Consider the following 22,778-nt stretch of genomic DNA (forward strand, 5'->3'; position numbering starts at 1 on the left):
AATTTGAAACATTGCCTCTGCAAGCGGAGATCAAAGGGGAGAGGGGAGGGCAGCTGGCTTACAGGGAAGTAGAGTGAACCAAGCGGGCGGGTTTTCATCAAGGAGAAACAAACAGGAGAAACAGTCATGAAACTGGTTTTCAAAGCCTCTCTGATGCACAGCGCGCCCTGCTGCGCTCTTCTAACCGCCTTGGTTTCGCTGAGGTCTAACCGAATCAGTAAACTGCGCCAGCGAGCTTTTAAACATCCAAAGGCACATTCTACCACCATTATGCACTTGTTCAGCTTACAGTTGAACTGCTCCTTACTACTGTCCAGGCTTCATGAGCCATGGGAGCAAGGGGTAGGCTGGGGTAGGTGCAACTGTCTGGTGCTGCTGACTGGGAGAGCAGTCTGAGGCAGAAGCCTCCAGCTGGCATGATATTCCAGGCAATCTCCATTAAATGAAACTTAAAGTCAAAAAGCAAACCAAGTTCTTATCTGTTGGCTTCTATAGATTGAACTGCAAAACCCAACTTTTCTCTGTAGTGTTCAGCGATTGCTCTGGCTGGGAGACCTCCAAAGAATGCTGTATAAAGTGACGCTGGTTATTCAATAGATAGTACACTCCTCTCTGAGGTAGTAAAGAACTAATACCCCTGTATGGCGTCAGGCAATACTGTATGTTGGAGTTGTTTTTGAGATCAGATGTAAACACAGGGTCCTGATTGCAAGTGGTCATGAAATATACCAGTGTGCTTTTTGCAATGATCAGTATGAAGCTTTGGTGCCCATGTTAACCTCTAACTCAAGTAACTACATCCTAGCTACTTAAATTTCTCCATCAGATGTTTAATAGAAAAATAAATTTTTAATTTCCTCGCCTCATCTGTTGTTAGTGTTCTTGCTAAACAGTTCCCATTTCACCACAGAGGTGGATGTATTTTAGTGGCAGCTGGAGTGCACCTAAGTTTAAAGCTTGTGTGTCAGTTTGTAATACATCTGAAGAGCCTTTAGAAGGGAAAACGCTATATAAAATAGATCACAACTTTAGGTAGTGTCCATTTACCCGTGAGGGTAAAAGGGTTACTGGTCATCACCAGCTTAGAAAGCGGACAGTTTAAAAAAATATTTATAGGTCAAATTTTCAAAATGTAGACTCTGTGTGTGTATGTGCTTTTTGAACATTGACATTTGTGTGCACGATAGAATACAGAAATAGAGTATTGTCCAAATGTTTTGTGTGCGTAAATTCTATCATTCTTCTCACAAATGTGCTCTACAGTCTTATAGATTATGCATGAGATGAGAGGTGAAAAAAGTGAGCACATAGGTGTTTGTTGCCAAAAAGTGCATATATGTGCATACCAAGACACTAGCTTTGAAAATAAGGCCCTATATAGAAACACATGAAATTTACTTAAAATAATGCATCATTTAGTCTTATTCCATAGTATTCACTTGTGGAGGGAAATATGGTAAAGAGGATCACATTGATCCAAATCCCATTGCTTCATCTCAAGCTCTAGAATTCCAGTGAAAAGGCTGCATATCATATCTGTTGCCATGTGTGGTTTGCAGAGGAAGAGGCACGGACACTCAACTCCTAGCACCTCTGTTAGTTGTACTAGGAAAGAGAAACTGAAGGAGAACCAAGACTGTTTGGATCCCCATAAATGCTTCCTGAAGAGGGAGCACAGGTGGCAGCACATAAATCAATTAGCTTTTTCACTAGTCAAGTATGAATACACACACTTGTAACTGTGGTCTGACTCTGATGCCTAAAATGCAATGAAATATATACACCAAATTCCTGACAAAGCTGGAACCTTTTGCTATCTGCAAAGAGGAAAAGTATATTCTTTACACTCAAGTATAGTTAAAAAAAACTTGCCAATTATTAGATTTAGGTCATATATAATGGCATCTGTATACAACATTTATAGCAGTATTTAACCCATTGGCACTAGCTTGTACATCAATAGTAAAGGGTGATGGTGTCAACCAAAAGATCAATATGTTAGACAAATTTTAGCAACCAGGTGAAGAGGGTCAAGGAAAAATGTGCTTTCAGTATTAGACCTAGTGATGGAAGAGGGGGAAAATGCCACAAGATTTGTCCCTATAAAATTACAGAAGAGTGTCTCTTGAAACAAAGAGCTAAATATGAAGGTGTTAATAAATCAAGGCAAAACAGATAGATAAAGACACACATTCTGGGGCGGGTAGTCAGTAACTGTTGGATATAAGACTGTGAAGATATTTATTAATCAAATCATTCCCTGTGAGTGACCAGAATAATCTGCCTCTAACTAAAGGATCGTCCTCACCTTACATACAGACAATTTCCACTTAGAAAAAATGATGCATTCTTTAAAGAAATTAAAACTCCATAGCTCTAACGATAGGTTCAAGTTGTTTGCTGAGATACTTGTACACACTGGGATAAATCAATTCACACTGTACCCAGTGACAAAAGTAAGAGAGATAAATAAGAAACAGGGTGCTGCACAAGCATATCTCCACAAAGCTCTGCAAACTTGTATATTCACATGGTTTTTAAAATGTATATGGATTTTTCTACTTTGTAGAAAAAGAGTTAAAATTTGGGCAAAGGACTGCTGCCCGTTTAGCTTTTACATCACTGAAAACCTTTGTTTCAATGTGAAGGACATGGGGTTGCTCTGCATTAATTTAGGAATGCTACGTATGCCATATGAGCGTCCAATAGCCGGAAGGGACATTTTCTGTCAGGAATTTATTCAAAAGGAGCTGTTAGGAAAAATAAGTAGGATATAAAATAATGACTAGAGAGAAGACTCCCACGTGGGAAAACACTTCAAAGTCTTTAAGAGAACAATGACTGGGCTATTAAGTTGGAAGAGCCTACCTGTCTTGGCTCCAGCAAAATTACAAGACTTGTCTTGCCAAGGCTGGGAACCTAAGATTAAAAAAAACACTAAACAGTTAAAAAGTCACTGAGAGGAGGGGAGGGGCAATAGTGAGGCGATATACAGGGGAACAGGCTGACACAGAGAGCCTCTTCAGAAGCAGTCTCAACTTAGAAGCTGAGCCTACCTGGCTAACATAAGGGGGGTTTCTAAGTAGATATGCCTGCATACAGATTGATTCTTTCAAAATCCTTGTTCTCTTTGATGTATGCAGTGTTCTTACTGTTAAGAATAAATAATACCTTGTTTTGAAAAGGCCGTACGGTCACTCTGTATATTCCATAGGTCACAGTTCCCAAAAGACAGAACTGCAGGTTCTGAACCTAAGCTGGGCCTGCTGAAGTAATCACAGTTGGCAGACTAGGGTCTGTAATCCAGGTCCTTATCTAAGAGTGGGAGAACTGTATGATTTTACACTGAGAGAGGGGAAAACTTGAGGCTTGTCATCCGCGTCGGTACACTCAGGGAGACCCAGAGACGGGACAGAAGTGAAACTAGCCCTGCACAACCGTTACAAACGCAATGATGTAAAACAAATTTCTGGAGAGAGACTGTGTGTGTGTGGGAAGTGGGAGTGCACGTAAGGAATCAATCACAAGAAGCTACTTCTGTCTCTATACAGAGTTAGAGCTTGTCTAAACAGCAAACTGGGGTGTGAATTCACAATGCAACAGCCTGCCACATACTAATTGTCCACGTGGATCCTGCTGTTGCGCACTAAAAGTTCCTTAGCATACACTGACCTACTCCCGTTTCAAATATGGGTAGGTGAAAACATACTACGGAACTTTTAGTGTGCAACAGCAGGGTCCACGAGGAACCTAAGGTGTGGTCTACACTAAAAATTCGGTCGGCATAACTACAGGGATGTGAAAAATCCACACCCATAAGCAGTGTAGTTAAGCTGGCCTTATTCAGAAATCTTCTGTCAAACTAGCTACCGCCTCTCAGGGAAATGGATTACCTACATTGATGGGTTAACCCCTCCTGCCACTGAAGTGCTACAGCCGCTTTAGCATTTTTAATATAGTCAAGCTCTTAGTGCCTTGCAGGCTAGTATGAGGTAGATTTACAACCTAGCTTGTCATGCATTAAGTGTTTGTTCAGACAAGCCCTTAGAGTTTAGACTGCACTATACCCATCACTTCAGCTTTCTTGACAGTATTCAGACTAGTATAAAGGGGTGGAAATAAAAACACCCGTACAAAAAGCAGCGATTCTCATCTTTCTTGATTTTAACAAAATTTAAGTAAAATTTTTCATACAACATAGTGATATCAATGTTCAGCAGAAGCCAAAATGGAGGCATTATTGTCTTCATCTCCATATAAACGAGAGACTGTTTATTATGCTATTGTTTGAAGTGCAAGGGAAAAAACATTTAGAAGCAGAGGCATAACATGATATACATTAAACAGATCAGATGGCTTCCATACCAATAAAAATAGAGAAATTTAACATGAATGTGAACGCACAAACAGGAACCAGTTGCATATTATATATACTTAAAAAAAAAAAGAGAGTACTATAGTATCTAGGGATTTTTCATTTTATTCGAGTCTTATTTCAGTTATTGGGATTGTGTGTAGTTAGTTTTCTATTTGTCAAGACAGGGCAAGAGTGCTACCATTTTATATTCTGGGGCAACACGTGTTCCTCCAAATCCTCAGGCACATAGGCCTGTACTTTTCCGCTAACTGTGCTGGGGGCTTTGTTTGGAACAATGAAGTTCCCTCCACATGCCAGAAGCTATAAAAGGGGGAAGTGATATCATCCCTTAGCCTCACTCCCCCCACAACTCAACACCTGGAAACACCTCAGGAACTGAGGCCTTGGCTACACTTGCAAATTTGCAGCGCTGCAGCAGGGTGTGAAAACACACCCTCTCCAGTGCTGCAAATTGCGGCGCTGCAAAGCACCAGTGTGGTCAAAGCTCCAGCGCTGGGAGCGCGGCTCCTAGCGCTGTCCGTTATTCCCCACAGGGAGGTGGAGTACGGACAGCGCTGGGAGAGCTCTCTCCCAGCGCTGGTGCTTTGACTACACTTAGCACTTCAAAGCAAGTGCAAGTGTAGCCAAAGCCAAAGACTTAGACTGGGGAGGTGATCCCAGACTGGAAAGGACTTTTGTTTGAAGTGTAAAGGAAAATCTGCTCAGAGACCAGGTCTGGTGCATTGTCCTCTCCACATTGAGAGAGGGCTGGACTGGGTAAATAATTTATGTTGGTCAGGCTTCTGACTAGGGCAAGATGGTACAGCTCTGGGGTCCTAGCCCGGGGGGAGTTGGCTGGAGTCTCTCTATTGTTGATTCATGAGTGGCTGGCAAAAGCATTCATGTAACAGAGCTGGGTATGTCCCTGACTGTGAATATTTGTGAAAGTGCAGGACCTGAAGCTGTTTGCAGCTTGTCACATTATCACAGTGAGAGAGGAAGCTCAAGTTGGTAAGACAGAGGGCACAGCGGTACACAAATTCCAGGTTGAACCCCAGGGAACCCATCACAGTGTTGTGTTGATTTTACCCATATCAGTTTAATAAATTTCCATTTTCTTCTGAGTGCCCACCCCTCAACACCTAGTAAGCATTAACTAACAGGATCTGTTTCACCAGTACAAAGCTAGTTACTGTCACAAGCAGCCATTCTAAAATGGGTTCCTCAGCTTTTCTCCAATGCCTTTAGTTTGGGCCTTTTTGTTCTCCAACTAAAAGCCTGAGTCCTTGCTCCCTCTTTTCAGTTTAGCAGCATCAACCTTTGACCACCAAAAATTAGCTACAAAATGGCTATAAATTTATGGCACACCTGGTCTAAAGTTATCTAGAGTATGTCTACACTGCAATTAAAAACCTGTAGCTGGCCCGTGCCAGCTGCCTTGAGTTTGCAGGGCTCAGGCTAAGGAGTGTTGGTGTAGACATTCAAGCTCAGGCTGGAGCCCGGGCTCTAGGTCCCTGTGAGGGTCCCAGGGTCAGCTGGCACAGGCCAGTCGCTGGTGTCTAACTGCAGTGGAGACGTACCCTTAAAAACCTGAATCCAATGCATAACTGAAAAAAAAACACTCACTTAACAAGCACATCAGATTTTTACTGCAGAGAATAATGTGGTATGTTTATCTGAAAATACTTTACTATGAAGCTTGCCTATGAGAACAGTAAACAGTGCTACACAAAGAGTTCCAAACAGAAATCTTAGCAAATAAAGTGGAAAATCCTGAAATGTAAGGGGAAGTGTTTTCCTGCATGACACTAACTGACTTAATGAGCAGAAAGATGTTTACTTGCACAGTCTGCCACTGTGCTACCCATTTATTTTCCATAAGTAAATGTTTTCACAAGCTGGCTATGTTTTCTAATTAAATCTGTATACGTTAAAAACTTCAGCTAAATGCCTTACGGAGTATACCAAATCCTTTTTGCTGAAAGCAAGTCCTCAATTATACAAGTAATTTCTAAATACTTCTCATTATTTGCAAAGCTGAAAATTTAATGACATTGTGGTAAATGAAAATTATAGCAGCCTGATAGTTCCCTAGTGGACCATGACTCAAAAGTTTACTATATTCAAGCTGGGGGGGGGAAAACCCTGAAGAGCTTTATAGTGAAGATAAAGTGTACTTACAGTGTTGGCAAGCTCTAAATAGCTTCCTCCAACTGAGTTGCTAAGATTGGAGGCCTGCGTTAGCAGTTTCTGCAGAGCAACTTGTTGACTCATACTGCTGCCTCCATACTCCAAGAACTTCTGTAGGGTAGAATGGCTCTGCAGGTCAGGACTCTGAAGGTCTCTTGCACCAGAATCATATTCCCAGCTTTCTCTAGCACCTGATAAGGCACCTGAAATGTAGAAACAGAAAAGAGATTCAACTGTAATCCTATAGCAAATTTACAGGGGCTAACATACCCTCCGCCCCCTAAAAATATCTAGTATAGCAGAAATCAGAGTGTTTATGGGACACAGTATTGATTTTCAAGACACAGGAGTCAAAGATAAAAGCAGTTTTTCATACAATATTTAGAAATATTACCTACATCTGTAAATAATAGGGAAAATACTATTTATTAGTATGATGGCAGAAATAAATCCAAGTGCACATCATCATAAAACAGAGACAGAGAGAGAGAGAGAGAGAGAGAGAGAGAGACTATCCAGTAATAAGTTTATCACACACCTGTGCAATTTATCATACATCTGTGATCGTATTCCCTCCCCTAGCCATCTCCTAGAATTTATTTTAACAGTCCAACCCCTTGTGGTTTTTGAAAACCAACATAAGAATCACCATATTGGGATAGATGGCCCAAGTTTCCTAGTATTCTGTCTTCAACCAGTGCCCAGCACCAGCTGCTTCAGAGGAAAGTGCACGAACCCTTGCATTATCCTATTTCTGACTAATCTGCCATCCACACTGGGTGTCCTCCTAATCCCTTATAGCTAGAGACTAGCTTAAACTCCAAAACTTGAGGTTTAATACCTCTTCCATAATTTGTTAGCATTCTTGGCTATTCTTGTCGTCCAGATAAATATCCAAACCCCTTTGAATCTTGTTACGTTTTTAGTCTCAATGACTTCCTGTGGCATCAAGTTCCACGGTTTAATTATGTGTTTGAAAAAGTATTTCCTTTTATTGGTTTTGAATTCTCAACCTTTTAATTTAATTGAATGCCCTCTTTTTCTTGTGTAACAAGAAGGACCAAATGGAAATTCCTGATCTATCTTCTGTAATATAGGCAGAATTGGATGCAACACATATAGTTAAAGTTGCCTAACAACTTCCATTATAAAACCCTGCTTTTGGTGGCTTATAACTTTGCAAGAAGGTGGGAATGGGCAACAGAGTATGGATCACTTGATGGATTACCTGTTCTGTTCATTCTCTCTGAATCACCTGGCATTGGCCACTGTCAGAGGACAGGATAGGATACTGGGCTAGATAGACTTTTAGTCTGACCCAGTATGGCCATTCTTATGTTCTTAAAATGTTTGGGCTTAATCTTTTCTGCAATGGGTATCTGCCTCAGACTGAATATTTTTTGTAAATTACAGATGAAACAGTTTAGCCATTTCTGATGATTGGCAAAACAATGTATTTTTCTGTAATGTTAAAAAAATTTAAACAGTTTCATTTAAAAGCTCTAGAGCCTCCATGCTTTGAGCAGCAACTTGAAATTTATTACCATGGTGTCCCTGCTCAAACTTGGCCAAGTTATAAACTTCTGTAAAATCTCAGTTCGCACATTCAGTAGAGGTTTGTTAGAGTTTGGCAGCTAAATTCCCAAGATTCCATACCCACTACACTGCAGTACATCTGCACTGAGCATACGCCAACCCCAAACAGCTCCCAACTTGACAACCAAACTGCAAATATTCTATTCCCACAGAGTGACTGACCATGCTCCAGCCCAGGACTCCAGGGATTTAACAGGTATTTTCCTCCTGTTTGGGGCCACTGTTGCACCAGAAGAGAGGAGGGAGACACTGTCTTTTGTGCTCTCATTGCTCCCCCTGGTTACTTATCGAGTCCTCAGTTTGAATACCATACAGCAAATAAGGTCTGGGACCACATAATGAATGACAAAGATAAAAACTACTAGTGAATAACTGCCCATTCAGTGAGCACCATCCTTCCTGTGCGCTGAATGTGGCAGGGGAATTGTGGGGAAAACGGTGGAGCAGAATCTCAGCCAATTAAGTCAATGAAGCCATGACAATCTACACCATCTGAGGATCTGCAACCAGAATGTGATCAGGTAATTAAAGACGCACAAGGGAATTAAATTCAAGTTGCACAGCCAACCTCATTGTTTGCATTTCCTAGCTTCTGAGTGCCTGAGTTTGCAACCTTAATAATGTACTTTTAACCATTTTAATGTAATCTAATATACTTTCATAATGTCCCCATGTATTCATCTTCTTTCCAAGGTAAACAACTGTAATCTTTTCAAGCTCTCTTGAATCATTTCTCTAATCATGAACCCTCCTCTAGTTCTGTAATGTCCTTTTCAAGATGGGGTGACCAGTACTGTGCAGAGCATTCTATATGTGGCTGCTCTGCTGATGTATTTAATGACATTATAATGATTGCTGTATTATTCTCCAATTCATTCCATGTGTATTCCAGCTTCTTGTTTTGAGGTAAACACTGCCAAATTAAGTGTAAAAATGTAATAAGAAAAGCCAAAAAGGAGTTTGAAGAACAGCTAGCCAAAAACTCAAAAGGTAATAACAAAATGTTTAAGTACATCAGAAGCAGGAAGCCTGCTAAACAACCAGTGGGGCCCCTGGATGATCGAGATACAAAAGGAGCGCTTAAAGACGATAAAGTCATTGCAGAGAAACTAAATGAATTCTTTGCTTCAGTCTTCATGGCTGAGGATGTTAGGGAGATACCCAAATCTGAGCCAGCTTTTGTAGGTGACAAATCTGAAGAATTGTCACAGATTGAGGTGTCACTAGAGGAAGTTTTGAAATTAATTCACCCAAGAGTTCTGAAAACTCAAATGTGAAATTGCGGAACTACTGTTTGTAACCTGTCCTTTAAAATTGGCTTCTGTACCTAATGACTGGAAGATAGCTAATATAACGTCAATATTTTGAAAGGGCTCTAGAGGTGATCCCGGCAATTACAGACTGGGTAAGTCTAATGTCAGTACCTGGCAAATTAGTTGAAACAATCAAAGAATAAAATTGTGAGACACATAGAAAAACAAATTGTTGGGCAAAAGTCAACATGGTTTCTGTAAAGGGAAATCATGTCTTACTAATCTATTAGAGTTCTTTGAAGGGGTCAACAAACATGTGGACAAGGTGGATCCAGTGGATATAGTGTACTTAGATTTCCAGAAAGCCTTTGACAAGGCCCCTCACCAAAGGCTCTTACGTAAATTAAGTTGTCATGGGATAAGAGGGAAGATCCTTTCATGGATTGAGAACTGGTTAAAAGACAGGGAACAAAGGGTAGGAATAAATGGTAAATTTTCAGAATGGAGAGGGGTAACTAGTGGTGTTCCCCAAGAGTCAGTCCTAGGACCAATCCTATTCAACTTATTCATAAATGATCTAGAGAAAGGGGTAAAAAGTGAAGTGGCAAAGTTTGCAGATGATACTAAACTGCTCAAGATTGTTAAGACCAAAGCAGACTGTTAAGAACTTCAAAAAGATCTCCCAAAACTAAGTGATTGGGCAACAAAATGGCAAATGAAATTTAATGTAGATAAATTTAAAGTAATGCACACTGGGAAAAATAACCCCAATTATACATACAATATGATGCGGGATAATTTAGCTACAACTAATCAGGAAAAAGATTTTGGAGTCATCGTGGATAGTTCTCTGAAGACGTCCACGCAGCGTACAGCAGTGGTCAAAAAAGCAAACAGACCACTGGAATCATTAAAAAGGGGATAGAGAATAAGATGGAAAATATCTTATTGCCCTTATATAAATCCCTAGTATGCCCACATCTTGAATACTGCGTACAGATGTGGTCTCCTCATCTCAAAAAAGATATACTGGCATTAGAAAAGGTTCAGAGAAGGGCAACTAAAATGATTAGGGGTTTGGAATGGGTCCTATATGAGGAGAAATTAAAGAGGCTAGGACTTTTCAGCTTGGAAAAGAGGAGACTAAGGGGGGGGGGATATGATAGAGGTATATAAAATTATGAATGATGTGGAGAAAGTGAATAAGGAAAAGTTATTTACTTGTTGCCATAATATAAGAACATGGGGCCACCAAATGAAATTAATGGGCAGCAGGTTTAAAACAAATAAAAGGAAGTTCTTCTTCACACAGCGCACAGTCAACTTGTGGAACTCCTTGCCTGAGGAGGTTGTGAAGGCTAGGACTATAACAGGGTTTAAATGAGAACTGGATAAATTCATGGAGGTTAAGTCCATTAATGGCTAAGGAATGGTGTCCCTAGCCTCTGTTTGTCAGAGGGTGGAGATGGATGGCAGGAGAGAGATCACTTGATCATTACCTGTTAGGTTCACTCCCTCTGGGGCACCTGGCATTGGCCACTGTCGGTAGACAGGATATTGGGCTGGATGGGCCTTTGGTCTGACCCAGTATGGCCATTCTTATGTTCTGCCCATAGCTACATCTTGAGTCGAAGTCTTCTTGAGGTATCTGCAATGATTCCCAAGTCTTTTCCCTTAAATGACCCAGTTAATTTAGAATGCTCACATGCAGGAAGATGTGTAAAATGTCTTATAGATCTATAGTTGATCAAGTATGAAAGCAGTGGGTCAGGCCTGAACTTGAATCAAGGTGGAGTAACGATACTAAAAACTACAATGTGTATAGTACACACTTCTTTATTAAAATTGAAGGTGGCTGCAGCTGCTCCATTTAATAAAAATTAAGTACATCCATCTGGTTCCTAACAAGCTGCCAATGTAGCCCCTCAGTTAGGTGAAGTGTGGGTACTGCTATAGTAGATGAAACAGTTCATTGGTATGGATAAGGTCTTTGACCTCTCATTTCTTTTCAAACACAAACCAGAAATAATTTTATGAGTGCTAGAATAAATAACTTCGCATCAGACACAAGTTTTCATTCAAATAAGATAGCCAGATAGATGTGTATAGAACATCGCAGATCTTGGATAATACATTTTTACTAGATTATTTTGCTCTTCTTGTAGAAGCATTCCACCCTACACTTAAGTTCTGGCTAGAATTCCATAATCAGCTAGACCATGGTCTGTCTCAAAATAAATCATGGTCTAAAAACCACTAGCATTGTTACTATAACAATTTTGCAGCTAAATGATGCTGATAGACTAGAGAACTCTCCAGTGAACACAGATTGAAAAGTAATTCATCTGAGAAAGTGAACTGATTAGATTAATGTAGGAATAAACTGGCATAAAGTCAGGAAGCAACAGAGAGTCGCAGTCTTATTCTACAGTTCAGAGTTTTTTGCTTATGTATTAAATCAAATGTTACCGGATAAAGCTACCACTCTTAAAAAGGGCCCTATCTCCATCCACAGGTGCTCAGCACTTGCTGAGTGCATAGACAGAAACTGATTCCAATGGGAGTATCAGGCAATCCCAGGCACTTCCCAGGATTTAGTCCATACCCATTAAAGCTATTTATTGGGAAGATCTCAATGAACTACTTTAAATAAGCCATCCAATAATAGTCACTGTTTTACCATATGAAAGATTGTGTCCACCGAATTCTCCCATACCCTAATCCATGAATAGTTCCAATTAGCAGAAAGGTACCAGTTTGCCCAAGTTCAGCTCTCCTGGAAATACTGAAGACTGGCCCGTTAGCATCAAGTTATTTCCCAGGAAGCAAATGGATCTTCCTGTAATATCTTCAAGACTGACTGCTTTGCAAAAGCCTCAGATGCTGCCACCAGTGAGGACACAAGCATTCCAGTGGTGCCTGATGGACATATTTTATAAAATGAGACCTACCAATCTATTCCGGTCATAAGCAACAGCCTCTCATTCAAGCCTTTAAAAACAGCTACTCATCTTCCATAGCACGTTTAATCCCTAGATCCCCAAACACTTCATAATGGTGGGTATCATTATCCCATTTTACATCTGAGGTAACAAAAACATAAAAAGATTAAGTGACTTGCCCAAGCACACACACAGTAAGGCAGTGGCAAAGTAGACACCAGAATCTAGATCTACTTGACTCTTGGACACTATTTTCAATCCACTAGGCTACCCATAAGCAATTATAAGTAATACTATCAGGTTAACTCTAATGGACTGTGTTCCTCTAAAATATCCATTAACATTCAAAGAAGGCATTTATCAATCAGTGATCATTAATTACTCAATTAATTAATAAAATGCCAGTTAGTCATAATAAATGAAATAATGATCAGCTAGGAAAAAAACCAAGGAGCTTATAAATGAGATAATACAAAATAGGTAAAACATAAGTGTGCCAGCGACATAATCAAGTATAATAAAAGCTTTATACTGGTGTTTGCATGGAGCAAAAATGCATGGTGAGTTGATTCGAAAATATACATATATATTTTCCCCTCAACTCACTAGAAGGGGATATACCATAAAGCTAATATATAATAATCTCATCTTAAAAGGAAATAGAGCTAAATGAAACTAACTCATCAAAACAAATGGTACTCTCCAAAACAAGAAATCACAAGAGAGGCGTGAGGTCTGGTCTATACTGCAGAACAGGTACTGGTGTAACCAAAAGGATTAGATACTGCTTTAAACTAATACAGTTTAAGAATGCTTTAAACTGATTTAACTGCATATATATTAGCAGTTCGCACCAGTGTAATCTCTTTAATAATATAAGTGCAAGTTGTCCAAAATAGACAAGCCCTTAAAATGTTTCTGTCAAGTAAGTCCAAAATATATTTTCAGGAAATGTGAAGTGTACTAGATGTGGGTACCACTGCCCTCTAGTGGCTGGACTACAGAAAATAAAACCCCTAACTGCCAAAGAAGGTTTCCCTATAGCTGAGTAGCAGAGGCCAAAGGCTGTGTTCTATCCATCTCCCAGGATCCACATGTACTAAACATATGAGATTACCATTATTTTGGCATGTGCATGACTATGGAGTTAACAGAGTAGACTGTATATTATTCATTCTTGCTTGTATGGAGCTAAAATGACTTATCCTCTGTAGTGTATCTGTATATTAATTCAGACTATTGTTCAGACTGTTTTGTTCTGTAAAAAGACTAATTATAAATACACCCCCATTTATTTATTGGCTCAATAATGCCATATCTGTCATGATTATATACAGACTAGCTCTCCTCTACAGGGCAGGCACAATTACATTTTCAATCTCACAGGTCTCATTCATGATACTATGCTGTCTTGATTTTGGGAGGAGGGGGGCAGGGCAACAATTACCATTCAATTTTAAGATACACCTCTACCCTGATATAACACTGTCCTTGGGAGCCAAAAAAATCTTACCGTATTATAGGTAAAACCATATTATAATCGAACTAGCTTTGATCCGCCTGAGTGCGCAGCCCCGCCGCCTCGGAGCACTGCTTTACCACGTTATATTGGGTCGCGTTATATCAAGGTAGAGGTGTATTTTACAATTAAAAAGCACAAACACTGTGCTCCTTATTTAAAACGGATAAATAAGTGCAAGCGTAGATATAAATGAAAATGCCTTTTTCCATAACAGTACATAATTTGGGTTTTACCCCAAGTTTTCCACTTTGACTAATTCCTCCACCCCGCCACAAAACCAAAATGTTGATTTTCAAATACTGTCCTCAGAGATTATGCATTTTTGATATCTTGGCTTCTTGCTAGGGAAATAATTAGGTTGCAAAAACTTAGATTTTTACTGCTCAACTAGTATTGCACACGTACATACATATAATCAGCACACCCAAATCCTGTGTTTTATAGTAATAGCCAGAGGGAAGAGTGGTAAATATGATGAGTTGGAGAGAGGAAGGGAGTGCATTTGTGGGTAGGTGGGGGTAATGTGGGGGTTTTACATGGAGTGAATAATTTCCTCTTTTCTAGAGCTTTACATCTTCAAAAGGTATGTACAATCCTCACGACACCCCTGGTAAGTAGTAGCCCCATTTTAAAGATCAGAACACAGACACAACTCAAGTGATTTGCACAAGGCTACACAGAGAATCGATGGCAGAACTGATATAAGAGTTCAGCAGTTCCTGGACCTCTGAGAATCATTCTTAATAGAATTTATAAATCCCATAGTAGTTCTGTTTGCTACATGGATGTAAGTAACCCTCTACAATAGCAATCAACAAATAGTAGGGAACTGATGTCAGTAATAGGAGTATACGTATACAAAAGCCTTCAGATAGAGATTCCTAGATAGTGAGCACACGTGTAAATTAATGCTGTTATTGCCACAAGTCAACATAAAATGTTATTTGTACAGTATTTATTTCAACCAAGTAGCTAAACGGAGTACTCCAGCCCTATCTGGAAGTACACTTCAAAGGTTTGGTCCACGGTATTTGGGAAACAAAGAAGATACCCTGGCACCCTTCATTGATTGAGTAAAAGGACAGTGTTCATGCTTTACCCAGGCTTGGCTGAAAACACTGAAGAGAACTTTGGGTGAGATAAATTTCTTTAGACAAGAGAGTAATATGTCTGTTAAATTTAGTCTCTAGAAGGCGCGTACTGCTTTTGTTTTACATGTAACCATTTCTTGCCAATATTCTTATTTGCTATTACTTGAGTCTCTAATCTTTGATGATAAACTTATTCTTGTTTTCACTATAAATATATCTAAGTGACATGGGGTTAAGCAAAGTGCTGGTCATGAGCTCAATCTTACAACCTGATGTGTACTGTTCCTTTGGGAACAGCAGGCCTGGTCATTCTGTGTGTGTTCAGTGGATAAAGGGCTGGGCAATGCAGGGAACACTAAGGACCTGGGGATTGATGTGAGTCTATCACTATCTGTACAGCAAGAGCAAGGCTTGAAGAGGCCTGGATGGCAGTGTTTCTGCTGCCAGTGGCTGTTGTTTTCAGAGATCTGATCCACAGCAGCCAGAAATAAGACTTCCTCATGCTAAGGGCAGGTGTTGGTAAAGCACCTTGCAATCCTGGGTACCCTTGAGGAACATGACAAGTACCTACAAGCAATGCCATCAGGAATAATCACCCAGGAGTGGTTCACTCTGTGTTAAGATTACCAGCCCTGGCCAGCCTCCACTGAGACTAGTGTCTTATTTCAACCAGCTGCCAATCTCCCTCAATCACTGAAGTGCTGGGCAATGGCGCTGTGATGCGAAGGAGTCCCAGAAGTCAACTGAATTTCACTCTCTTCTAGGGATTTTGACTGATTTGTCTAAGACGAGGGACTGGACTGAGCATTGCAGAGGAGCAGATGCCTCTCACGACCATCTAAGGCCACATTTACACTACAGCTTATGTCACTCAGGGGTGTGACTAAACCACCCCCCTGAGCGACATAAGTTACATCCACGTTAAGTGCCGGTGTGGACAGTGCTATGTCGGCGGGAGAGCTTCTCCCACTGACACAGCTAACACCTCACGCAGAGGTGGTTTTATTATGCCAATGAGAGTGCTCTCTTCCATTGGCACAGAGTATCTACCAGATGCGCAGCAGCGGCACAGCTACATCAGTGAAGCTGCACCGCTGTATGTGTAGACAAGCCCTAAGCCCATCAACACTGTCAGGTCTGTCAGGCAACTCAGTCAAGTGTGGCAGACCCTGCTGAGAGCTAAAGCACTTTGAGCACACGCTTCTATCCATCCTTCACTACAGAAAAGAGACCATCCACCGGGAGCAACCAATGCAGAAGTCTCAGAGCCATATCATGGTCTGCAACCTCACTGTAAAACACAAGTAAGACACTAGTAGAGGTCTGATGTTATTGGTGGTAGCTCTACACCAGTTTTTCAATGATCTTGTTCAAGAATAGTAGATACGATGACAAATGATAAGATTGTGGTACTGATAGCTTTCGAAGCACCAGCCAGCCACTACATCATGTGCCAGGGAGCCCAGTAGACTCCCCTCACTGAAGGAGCTATTGACTGAATCAGCAGAGGACCTGGGACCTCATCATTGCTTTTTATGAGGTGTCAGTCACATGTAGTGTTTGAACTTCCCTAAGGACTTTGGACAAACGGTCTAACTTCTGGTTAAGAAATGGACACAATACACAGCTCTCAATTTCTGGGAGCCAGAGTGGAACCCAGATCCTAGGAATGCTGTATAGCAGGGAGAGAATTTCTCACTGCATTAGGTGAAGGGGCTGAGAATGTGGAAAAAGCAGTCCCATTTGTCAAATGAGTTCACAATATGGAATATTTTAATCAATCAGTCATGGCTACGCAGTCAATAGTGTATACAAATACAGTAAGTATCTTTTTGCATCTCCCTTGTGGCTATAATAGGAATGCAAGAATTCCTTGTGCCATAGTCTGTCAGGTTCAACTTTAAGGTTATTAGTGATAAGAGTTCAGACTGGCAGCTGAGAGATGAAAGGCTCCACATCCTATCACGAAACTCCTGAGCCATCCAGTCTGCCCTTTATTTACCTCTTTGTTGCTGCCATGTCCCTTACTATCCAAGGTTTTAGACTGACTCATGAAGACTTCTCCCACCAGCGGATAATCTGACTGTAAAAATGGCTATTTTCAGCACACCAATTTCCTCTTTGGCAGTTCTTTATTCAATAGGTAAGATACGACTATTGAAAATTAACATCATTCTTTAATAATCTTCAGGGGGCAGCAAAATGACAATGGTGGCTGTGACACAGAGACTCCTTAGCAAAGGGTCCTCTGTTCTTTATAGACAACTTTCACCTCAGACCTGACAAACTCACTACACCAAACACATCTTACAAGATACTTATGCATAAAAAGTAACATGAGATATCTACAGAAAGCTCATAACTTGTCGAGATTCATAATCATTGTGGGATGTATCTACAGGTAATTGTGATGGTTTGCCCTCCTTAGGATGCCACCTGATGTGCTGAGATACCACTGAGCCCGCCTCTTATGCCAGCCTAGGCACCCTTTTTACCTGTCTTTCTGAGCCAGGCTATTAATCTTCCTCCAGCACATACACAAGCAGGGCCACACCCAACTGCAGAATGACACAGACACTGAGATCAACTCTGGGAAGTCTCAGCTTAAGGGACTTGCCCAAGCACTCAGGTATCCACCTAACTTGGAGTGCAGACCCAAACATATATTATGAAATCCGCCTCCTCCCTCAATGTAGAGGAAGGTATGCACAGCCTCTTCCCACCCAGTTATGAATTGCACAAACTGGGTTATATTATAAACAAGAAATAAGTTTATTAATTACAAAAGGTGAATTTTAAGTGAATATAAGAGATAGAACAGAGCAGATTACTGAGCAAATAAAACAAAATATGGACACTAAGCTCAATATACTTGAGGAACAGGTTACAAAATGTAATTTCTTACCCTAAGTGTTGTTTTAGGCAGGTTGCAAAGTTTCTGTAGCTTAGAGTTCCAATTATATTTCTTTTCAGACTGGACCCTGTCTCAGCCTTGGCTCCCCTCTTGCCTTCCCTTAAGGTGTCTTTAGCAGTCTTTCTTCTTGGGCAGACAGGCCATGGAGAGGAGTCCTGTTTGCCTTCCTCCCCACCCTTAAATAAGGTTTACATAAGGCAGGAATACTTTGTTTTCAAACTTGAACCCCCTCCCCTTTTAGTGGAAAGTTAATAAACATTATCTTGAACTTCTTGTATTAGGTGACAAGACCACCTGACCTAGCACTGTCATAGCCTTCCAGGAGGGAGAGAGATTAGTATCTTCACAGTCTTGTTATTCCTTCCTAATGGCCCATCAAATTTGGTGGCCTGTCCTTTGGTGTGTGTCTTCCCAATACACACCCAGTTGTAATTGTTACATAGTTCATATTCCTAACTTCAGATACAGAAATGATACAGGCATACACATTAGATAACTACATTCAGTAAATCATAACCTTTCCAATTATATCCTATATGAGCCATCTTGCGTGCAGTACATCTCACTTATGTCACAGACATATCTTAAGCATATTTCCATAAAGAATATGGAGTGTAACATCACAGTAACATTTAAGGAACAATATATTTAGATTGTAAGTATGATTTATAGACTTGGAGTAGAAATTAGTCACCAGGAGATAATGTGGCTTGGAGATTGCCCATTCAGTCAGGAAGGAGTTGTCAGCCCATCCTCTTGGGCCAGTGATGCAATGCAAGGCTCATCTGTTTAGGCCCCATCTACACTGGCAAGTTTCTGCACAGTAAAGTGTTTTTCTGTGCTGTAACTCCCGAGGTGTACGCACTGCTAAGCCACTTAGTGCACAGAAACTGCGCAGTTGTAGCACTCTTAAAAAAACCACCCCGATGAGAGGCGTACAGCTTTCTGCGCCCAGGCTACAGTGCTGCGGTGCCAGTGTAGACTACATGATTACAGCGCTGCGATTGGCTTCCAGGAGGTGTCCACAATGCCTGTTCTCACCTCTCTGGTCATCGGTTTGAACTCTACTGCCCTGCCCTCAGGTGACCAACTGTCATCCCCACCCTGTACATTCCTTTGCAAATTTGAAAGTCTCCTTCCTGTTTGCTCAGTGACGTGTGCAGTGGTCTCAGCACATCTTTCCAGGTGGCCAGCCTGCTCCATGCACCAGGCAATGCTGAGCTGCTGGACCTCATGGGCATTTGGGGAGAGGAAGCTGTGCAGTCCCATCTGCACTCCAGCCGTAGGAATTATGATACCTACAGACAGATTTCACAATGCATGATAGAAAGGGGCAATGACCGGGACACAATGCAGTGCAGGGTCAAAGTGAAGGATCTGCGGAATGCTTACCACAAGGCACGAGAGGCAAACTGCCACTCCAGTGCTGTGCCCACGAGCTGCTGGTTCTACAAAGAGCTGGACGCGATACTCGGTGATGACCCATCTCCACTGTGAATGCCCCTATAAAGATACTTTGTTGGCTCATGTGCCAGTCGAAAGTGGATCGAGCCAGGAGGATGAAATCTTGGACAAAGAGGGTGAGGGGGACCCAGAGGCAGAGGATGGCTCGGAGGCCAGAGATGCATGCAGTCAGGAGCTCTTTTCTACCCCGGAGGAGCCTAGCCAGTCACAGCAATCGGATCTTGGCAAAGCGCGAACAGGAGAGGAGGCCCTTGGTAAGTGGATCTGATTTGGGGAACTCCTGAAGCGATTTGTTGGGGGGCAGGAGGGTTGCAGAAAGCAGGCTTGTCTCCCACTGCACGCCTATTCTGAGCAGCGGAACAGGCTGTTGATAGACTTCCTCACTTCATGGGAATCTCCCTCAGATCTGCAGGAAACTCTCATGAAGATACTGGGCAATCTGCTGCCACAGGTTCCTTGGCAAAGCTGTTTTGTTTCTTGCCTCACTAACGGTAACTTTCCCATGCCACTGTGCCATCACGAGGGTGGGGGAACCATTGCTGCCAGGGAGGAAGCTACAGGCTTGGAGAAGACCCTCCCCCTTGATTCCCTGCTCACCCTCAGCAGTGAGATATCTTCCATAATGATCACATCCTGTGGAACGTGTGGGGACAGGAATGATTATCAAGCTGCCCCTACAGTGCTGGCTCTCCCAAAGAGCCACGTGCCCAGTGAACAGCAGGGTCTGGGAAGAGTGATTCACCCTGCCCCTGCAACTATTCACCATCTTGGGAGTCTTGAGGCTCACGTGTGCTTGCCTGGGGTCAGCCAGTTAGTGACAAGTGTGAGAGTACTGGCTGTGTTTTAAAGCACTGAATCAGTGTTGTCTGTGTTGCAAACAATACTGCTTCTGTAAAATGTTGCATTTAAACTTCACGGAGATGAAGGGTCAACCTCCCTTATTGGTGGCAGAACAGCTGTGCAGAATTAGAAAGTGGGCACGAAGAACTAAGGAGGATTTTTTCTGAGAGGTTATGATGCACTCCGCCACTGAGAAACAGGAATTAAACGAGTAGCAGGATAGCAAGAAGAGGGACTGAAAGGAGAACGTGGCACACCAGAAAGAAGCCACGGAGCAGCTCTTAAACGTTATGGAGTGCCAAGTGGACACGCTCCAGGCGAAACTAGCTCTTCAAACTGAGCAGCTCCGCAACTGCCCTCCCCTGCAGCCGCTGTCACAAAACTCTTTCCTATGCAACCCCCCCCACACACCACCACCACCACACTGTTATCAACCTTTCTGGCTGCATGCTCTACCCACAGCATTCCACTCTTCCCTTCTCACAGTCCAGCAGTGTGGACTCCCACTACTCACTGCACTCAATACCCGTCCCTCTAAAGTTTGGCCCTGCTGAAGTACAGCACCTGCTGCATTGTACTCCAAAGAAGGTTGGGTATGATCCCTGGACATACACATATCTGTAGGCATCTCGGGACCCCTCTTCCTCTGGAGACCTTCCCTTCCCTCCTCCACCTCCCTGCTGATGTATTTTTGTTGTTTGACTCTCTCCTCTGGTTGTTGTCTTTTAATAAAAGAATTGTGTTGGTTTGAAAACAATCTTTATTCTAATAAGTGAAAGCAAAAAGAGCACTGCAAAGCAACATACAATTATGTTAAGGCCCTTTCTTGCATCATATGCACCAATCACCTCCTAGCATTACAAGGACTGCAATCCCGAGCATAGCAACAAATATTAGTGGCTTTCAGCTTCAAATTGCTGCCTCAAAACCTCCCTGATCCTTATGGCCCCGCGCCGTGCCCCTCTAATAGCCCTGGTCTCTGACTATTGAAACTCGGCCTCCAGGCACCGAGCCTCTGTGGTCCAGCCCAGAGTGAAGCTTTCACCCTTCCCTTCACAAATATTATGGAGCGTACAGCACGCGGCTAAAAGCATAGGAATATTGTCATCGGCCAGGTCCAGCTTCCCACACAGGCATCGCCAGGGGCTTTTAAATGGCCACATGCATGCTCAAGAGTTATTCTTCACTTGCTCAGCCTGTTGCTGAACCACTCCTTGCTGCTGTCAAGTTGCCCTGAGTACGGCTTCATAAGCCACAGCATTAAGGGGTAGGCAGGGTCTCCCAGGATCACAATGGGCATTTCGACTTCCCCTACGGTGATCTTCTGGTCTGGGAAAAAAGTCCCTGCTTGCAGCTTCCTGAACAGGCCAGTGTTCCAATAGATGCGTGTATCATGCACCTTTCCATACCAGCCTGCGTTAACGTCTGTGAAACATCCACGGTGATCCACAAGCGCCTGGAGAACTATTGAGAAATACCCCTTACGATTAACTTACTCAGTGGCTAGGTGGTCTGGTGCCAGAATTGGAATGCGCGTGCCATGTATTGCCCCTCCGCACTTAGGGAAGCCCATTTGTGCAAAGCTATCCACGTCATGCACGTTGACCAGCATCACAGTCTTTTGGAGCAGGATGCAATTAATGGCCCTGTACACTTCCATCAACATGAGTCCTATGGTCAACTTTCCCACTCCGAACTGGCTAGTGACCAAACGGTAGCAGTCTGGAGTAGCCAGCTTCCACAGTGCAATTGCTACGCGCTTCCCAATGACAGGGCAGCTCTCATTCTTGTGTCCTTGCGCCACACGGCTGGGATGAGCTCATCACACAGTCCCATGAACATGGCTTTCCTCATACGAAAGTTCTGCATCCACTGCTCGTCATCCCAGACACGAATCACAATGTGATCCCACCAGTCAGTGCTTGTTTCCCGAGCCCAAAAGCGGCATTAACTCCGTGAAAGCCACAAGTACACAAACCGTTGAAAGATGGCACCAAATGCGGACGAAAGCACAGGGATTGCTGGGATACGAAGCCATGCATTATGGGGCATTGGGACTGGACCCAGGATGCCCAGCGACCCCCTCCACCTTCTCGCAAGTCTTAGCAGCAAAAGAGAAAGAGGTGCTCTGTGGGATAGCTGCCCAGAATACATTGTTCCAAATTGCGCTTCGAGTGTCACAAGTGTGAACATGCTATTGAACAGGCAGCTTTCAGTGTGAACACACAACAGTGGTTTTCCTTCTGTGCTCTCTGAGTGGCACTGTAACTTTGCCACTGTAGACGTGCCCTAAGACTTTCAAGGGAAAACCCTCAGAGGCAACTGCAAACAATCAAAACCACTTACAGGTTAAAAAAAAAACAAAAACAAAAACACTACTACAACAAGGCAGGGGTTTGCCCTGTCTGTGAACAGGAACAAAAGACTGGTTCCAGTACAACACAGAGGAGGGAGAGGGCCTCTGGATTCATTCAAACCCCTTGAGGAGTGGGATGTTTTCATGAATGTTTGGATCTTGGTTCTTGTGAAACTAGCCGGCTTTGTAACAGAGTGCATTTGGGGGGAAACCTACTTTAATTAGCTAGGAACGGTAGCTATTAATAAGTGGG

General features: G+C 42.4%; 1 protein-coding gene across 5 annotated transcripts in view; it reads right to left on the reverse strand.

The window, feature by feature from the left end:
* Window positions 1-22,778, reverse strand: part of MCC (MCC regulator of WNT signaling pathway) — a 311,234-nt gene that overhangs the window by 238,955 nt on the left and 49,501 nt on the right. For 3 of the 5 annotated variants that reach the window (XM_039544357.1, XM_039544360.1, XM_039544359.1), the window contains 2 exons: window positions 6,539-6,750; window positions 2,869-2,919 (listed from right to left, as the gene is read on the reverse strand). In XM_039544357.1, coding sequence (XP_039400291.1) covers window positions 2,869-2,919; window positions 6,539-6,750 — 263 coding nt within the window. Of the gene's footprint in view, window positions 1-2,868; window positions 2,920-6,538; window positions 6,751-18,559; window positions 18,910-22,778 lie in introns of those variants that run through there. The other 2 variants (XM_039544361.1, XM_039544358.1) reach the window with 2 other exon arrangements.

This window comes from Mauremys reevesii, linkage group 6 (genome assembly GCF_016161935.1).
Source record: "Mauremys reevesii isolate NIE-2019 linkage group 6, ASM1616193v1, whole genome shotgun sequence".
Classification (NCBI taxonomy): domain Eukaryota; kingdom Metazoa; phylum Chordata; order Testudines; family Geoemydidae; genus Mauremys; species Mauremys reevesii.